Source organism: Myotis brandtii, unplaced genomic scaffold (assembly GCF_000412655.1).
Source record: "Myotis brandtii unplaced genomic scaffold, ASM41265v1 scaffold766, whole genome shotgun sequence".
Classification (NCBI taxonomy): Eukaryota; Metazoa; Chordata; class Mammalia; order Chiroptera; family Vespertilionidae; genus Myotis; species Myotis brandtii.
In genome coordinates, this window is record NW_005371060.1 from 298,972 (window position 1) to 304,749 (window position 5,778).

General features: G+C 36.7%; 1 protein-coding gene across 2 annotated transcripts in view; it reads right to left on the minus strand.

Annotated features, from left to right (window-relative positions):
* The window catches only part of PARG (poly (ADP-ribose) glycohydrolase), a 192,857-nt gene that overhangs the window by 179,215 nt on the left and 7,864 nt on the right, over positions 1 to 5,778 (minus strand). For both annotated transcript variants that reach the window (XM_005883121.2, XM_014530716.1), the window contains exons 3-4: positions 4,001 to 4,984; positions 2,963 to 3,146 (exon numbers count right to left, since the gene is read on the minus strand). In XM_005883121.2, coding sequence (XP_005883183.1) covers positions 2,963 to 3,146; positions 4,001 to 4,984 — 1,168 coding nt within the window. The remainder of the gene's footprint in view (positions 1 to 2,962; positions 3,147 to 4,000; positions 4,985 to 5,778) is intronic.

Here is a 5,778-nt window from a genome sequence, read left to right on the forward strand (position 1 = left end):
GAACAACTGTAATAATCTGAACAATAAAGATTTAATTTAAAAAAATAAAAATTAAAAATTAAAAAAAGAGAAGGGAACCCACTGTATGAGAGAACATATTTGCCAATGATACATCTGATAAGCAGCTAATCTCCAAATATATAAACTCATACAACTCACAAACAATCCAATTAAAAAACAGGCAAAAACATTTCTCCAAAGTGGACAAATGGCCGAGAGACATATGAAAAAATACTCCAAGTCACTAATCATCAGAGAAATGAAAATTAAAACTACACACCTATCAGAATGGCTACCATCAATAAATCCACAAACAAGTGTTGGCAAAGATGTGAAGAAAAGGGAACAAGTTCACTGCTGGTGGCAATTGGTGCAACTACCATGGAAATCAGTATGGGTTTTCCTCGAAAAATTAAGAATGAAACTCCACTGGACTCACTGATCCACTTCTGGAAATATATCTTAAAAACCCCGAAACACCAATAAGGAAGCATATATGCACCCTATGTTTATAGCAGCATTATTTACAATAGCTAAGATCAGAATCAGCCTAAGTATCCATCAGTAGATGAATAGATAAAAAAGCTGTGGGACATTTACACAATGGAATACTATGAGCTGTTAAAAAAAAAAAAAAAAGAGGGATCTCTTATCCTTTGGGAGCATGGATGGACCTAGAGACTATTATGCTAAGTGAAATAAGCCAATCTGAGAAAGACAAACATCACATGTTCTCACTTATTTGTGGAATCCAATGAACAAAATGACTGACTGACCAACAAAGTAAGAGCTGAGCATGGAGGCATGGAACAGACTCACATACCTCAATGTGGTGGTGGGGGAACGAGGAGAGATAAACCAAAGAAATTACATACGTACTTACATACATAGCCCATGAACACGGACAATAGGGTGGTGGAGACAGGGGTTAGGGGGGCAGGGGCTGGGCAGAGGGAGATAAACGGGGAGAAAATGGGAAACATCTGTAATACTGTCAATAATAAAAACTAAAAAAATAAAAACGTGTGTTAATATTAATGTTCAAATTAAAAACAAAAAAAACTTCAAATTTCAAAAGAACCCCTGAACCACATCAATGCAGCACAATTTGATAATTACTATCTCCTTACTTTTCATCTCCTATGAATTTTACCTGTTTCCAATGCAGCCTCACTTCTATTGTTTTTTTATGTACAGCTGTTTGATTAATCTTGTTACAACCCAACTATTGCCGGCACAAGCAGTTTACTAGTAATGATTTCCATAATCTACCGAGTCAAGTACAGTTCCAGGCACCTGAAGCCCTCTATGATATGAACCCAGTACACTTTTCAAGTCTTTTCCTCCACCATTTCCCAGACAAATTCTAAACAAATCTTTTTCAACTACACATCCTTTTATTATAAAGGTTATGTATCTACTGGTATTTGAGATTTTCTTGCCTTACTAACTCCACCTAAGAAATTTCTGCTCATCTTTTTGAGCTCAGCTCAAACCCCACCACCCTGCTAAACATTGCTTCCACCTCTAACCATGCTAACGAATTATGTACTTTATTTAATCACATCTAGACTAAGTTGTACCATAAAAAGGATTTTTAAAAAGTAGTTCCTATAAAATCTAATAACAGAAACTGACTAATAACTGAGATAACTATTTAAAATTGCCCAATTAGTGATAGAAATCTTCCAATAGATAGAAATTGGATTATGGTGATGACTAAGTAAATTCACTAAATATTACTGAATTGATGACTTAAAAATGGGTCAATTTTATATACCTAAATAAAAATGTATTATTTTTTAAAAAAGAACTCACAGGCCTGGCCGGCGTGGCTCAGTGGTTGAACATCAACTTATGAACCAAGAGGTCACATAGGGTTCGATTCCCGTTCAGGGCACATGCCCAGGTTTCAGGCTCGATCCCCAATGTGGGGCATGCAGGAGGCAGCTGATCAGTGAATCTCTACCGTCACAGATGTTTCTATCTCTTGCTCCCTCTCCCTTCCTCTCTGAAATCAATAAAAATATATTTTAAAAAAAAATCACAGAACGTATAAAAGAGGTTACCAAGGACTTGCAAGGAATGGGATGTTATTATTTAGTAGGTACCAAGTTTAGTGTGGAATGATGAAAAATTTCTGAAAATGGATAGTGGTAATGGTTGTATAACACTGTGAATGTTCTAAATGCCGATGAAACATACATTTTAAAATGGTAAATTTTATATTATGTATATTTAACCATAATTTTTAAAATGAGGTTGGTTTTATTTTTATTTTTTTTTCTGAAAATATATATCTTTATTGATTTCAGAGAGGAAGGGAGAGGGAAAGAGAGATAGAAACATCAACGATGAGAATCATTGATCAGCTGCCTCCTGCATGCCCCCTACTGGGGATCAAGCCCACAACCCTGGCATGTGCCCTTGACTGGAATCGAACCTGGGACCCTTCAGTCCACAGGCCAATGCTCTATCCACTGAGCCAAACCAACTAGGGCATGAGGTTGGTTTTAAACATACTGAGTTTGCGATACCCGAGGAACAATGATGGAGATGTTAGAAGAAGCTAAAGCTCAGAAAAGAGAGCAAAACTGAAGAATAATTTGAAGATACTGAACCATAACTTTGAATTTTAGGAAGTAACCCAGTACCTAACATGTAGTAGCTGCTCAATAAATATTGTCAACTAAATAGTTGTTGTTAAAAAGAATCAATAAATTTTCTTAAAAATACAAAACATTTCAATTTTCTCATCAGTTGACAATGATTCATCTTACGGATTTGTTAAGTGCCATATTAAGCTATCATTATATTTCTACATTCTATAGACTTCTCAGTACTTTATATGCACAAAAGAGAATCACTTTCTTATGCCTTGGTCTGTTTTACACATGAATAAGTATCACAAGAAATCAAGACTTGGAGTCTTCTCTCTTTATAGGTGAGAGGTAATACCCACCCGAACAGTTACTGTGTGATTGGCAGATGGTCTCAAGAGAGGCAGTTGGGTCCCACACTTCGGCATTCTTCTCATCTCCTCAATGGGAGTTCCAAGCCATTTCTTATCTGGAGAAAGGTGAGGTGGAACGTATTTAGGGATCCTCCTGTCTGTCCTTTGATGTTTGATTTCACATTGTTCTTTTCTAAGGTCAAAACAAATGTATACAGTCACGAACTACTTACTGTTTAAATTCACTTAGATACACAATACAAATCTTACCTAGAATGTTATTGTTTTAAATGTGCCAAGCTTGTCTTTCTCCTTGGTAATTAAGAAAAATAAAAAAACTAATAAAGGTTATAGTAAAACCCAAGAGTTCAGTTTCACTAGTTTGTGGAAGAAATTCCCAAACACAAGTAAATCACTTTCTGAAGAAAGGACCACGTAAGAATATGGACACTGCCAGTAATCTTCCATGAAGTGAACTTTGATAGGAAAAAAAATCACAGAAATAATAGAGAGTGGGCTTTAAGATTCCATAAGGAATATTTACAAAAACGTAACTTTCAATATATTTTTTTTGTAATTAGACAGCCTGGGATTTAAATCTCTGTGTTAAGATCCACAAATTACATAATTTCAGTGAATTCTCTAACCCAAATTTCAGTTTTCTCATTTTTTAAGTGAGTACAATACCACCTGCATGCCTGTCAGAGCATTAGAGAAACTGCAATGTACTATGACCTAGGGAACGGCTAAATGAACAGTAGCTGCTATCAATCAAATATTTTTATGTCTTGATAATTCACATTAACTTCAAAAGGAAGTTCATTAAACTAAAAAACTGATTAACAATACTTATTTACATCTTCTTTTCTGTTTCTGGCCTTTTTAGAATTTAAAATTTGGAGTCTAGGTTCAAATTAGCATAAACAGATAGCAAGAAACACAACTGTTTCTTTGCTTCAGTGTAAACTGTATCTTTGCTAAACTCCCCTTTAAAAAATTACAAAATGCATTACACTATTGGAGATACTCCTGATAGAAAAAAAATACCTTTTGTCCTCTGCTTTAGGCATTCTCACGAAATGATCTGTGATTTTAGAACCCTTTTTCCCATGTTGCTTGGAATTTCTGCATTCTACATTCAGGCTAGAAGTACTTCCAGGCAGTCTGGCACTTAAATCATTCATTCCAGCACAACTTTCTCCTTCAAACTGGAAATGTAATCGAATTTCACCTCCCTTAGCAGATGACTGTTTCCTCAATTCAGTGTCAGCTTCTTTGGCTTGGAACTTTGAAGGTTTATTTGCTCTTTGGGTGGAACTGCTATCTTCTTGTTCATCAAATCCTGGACTCGTTTCTTCATCTGCTTCTGAGTCCTGACAACTATTTTTGGAATTATCTACATCCATTGGTGACTCGAGTTCACTTTCTTTCTCAAATGGAGGAGAATTTCCTAGGCTACTTTCCTGCCTACTCAATTTGTTGGCATTTTTCAGTCCAGTACTGACATCCTCTGAGCCAATGTCTGACAAGGGACTCTCAGGCACTACATCTATCTCTTCCTGTTGACAATCTGCACAGTCTTCCACAAGGTGGCAAGACTTTCTGCACTTCTGGTGGCTTCTGGCTTCTCTGGCCTGTTCATCTTCTGTAGTCTGCTTTGCATTTGCAAGCTTTACAGGTATAAAAAACTGTTGATTATCTCTACTTTCCTCACTATATGTGTCACTGTAATCATCATTTTGAGGTGACTGATCAACGTTAGCATTACTGAACTGTCCTGATACCAGAGTTACTGTTGGAGGTTCACCTTCCAAAAGTTGCTCAGTGTGTTTTCCTTCATTTTGCCACTTACACATAGCTGCAGTCTGCTGCTGGTTCAAATACTGTGTACTTTTTTCAACTGGTGATTTATCAATACTTCGCTGAGAAACATTTTCTAATTTTTCCATGTTATGTTGATAAAAGTTATCTTTTTGTACAGAACTCATCATGGATTCTACTCTTGTATTGTTGTTTTCTTTACTATGCAAACTATAAGAAAATAGAAAGAACTAATTACAAAACAGAACTTACATTATAATAGAAAGAACTTATGATGCAAAGAAACCACTTACCCAACCACATTCCAACATCACAGCAATAATTAAACTACTTGTGATTATCTAAGCATACAGCATTCTCTTTCATGACTCCATGTCTTTGCATATATGCCTATAATGCCCTTTCCCCAACTATGTGCCTAGTAAATACCTCCCAGGATGAAGCAATAAACGTCACTTCCTGTGCAGTCTTTCCTAAAGGTAAAGTGGATTGTTTGTTTTACATTCTTACTACCACTGTACCTTGTTTATACCTTTACTATTGCATTTATCACATTAAGTAATATAGCAGGTCCTTGAATAACATTGTTTCATTCAATGTCATCTATCTACACTAATAAAAGAGAAACATGCAAATTGGTGTCACTCCGCTACCCTTCCCATTGGCTAATCAGGGCGATATGCAAATTAACTGCCAGCCAAGATGGCGGCCGGCAGCCAGGCAGCTTGAAGCGAACATAAGGCTTGCTTGCTTCAGTGACGGAGGACTCCAACGTTCCCCGCCTGCCGCTGCCGGCCTCTGAGCTTGCAGTTTGAAACATTGTTACAAATATAGAAGCTAAACAAAACCCCAGAAACCTGCTTTCAGCCAGCCAGGATCTCAGAGCTGGAGTTGAAACAGTGTTTCGATTATAGAACCCAAACAAACCAGATACCTGCTTTCAGCAGCCGAGGCCTAAGAGCTGGAGCCAAGCCTCAGAGCTAAAGCTGGCCCAGAATAAAAAA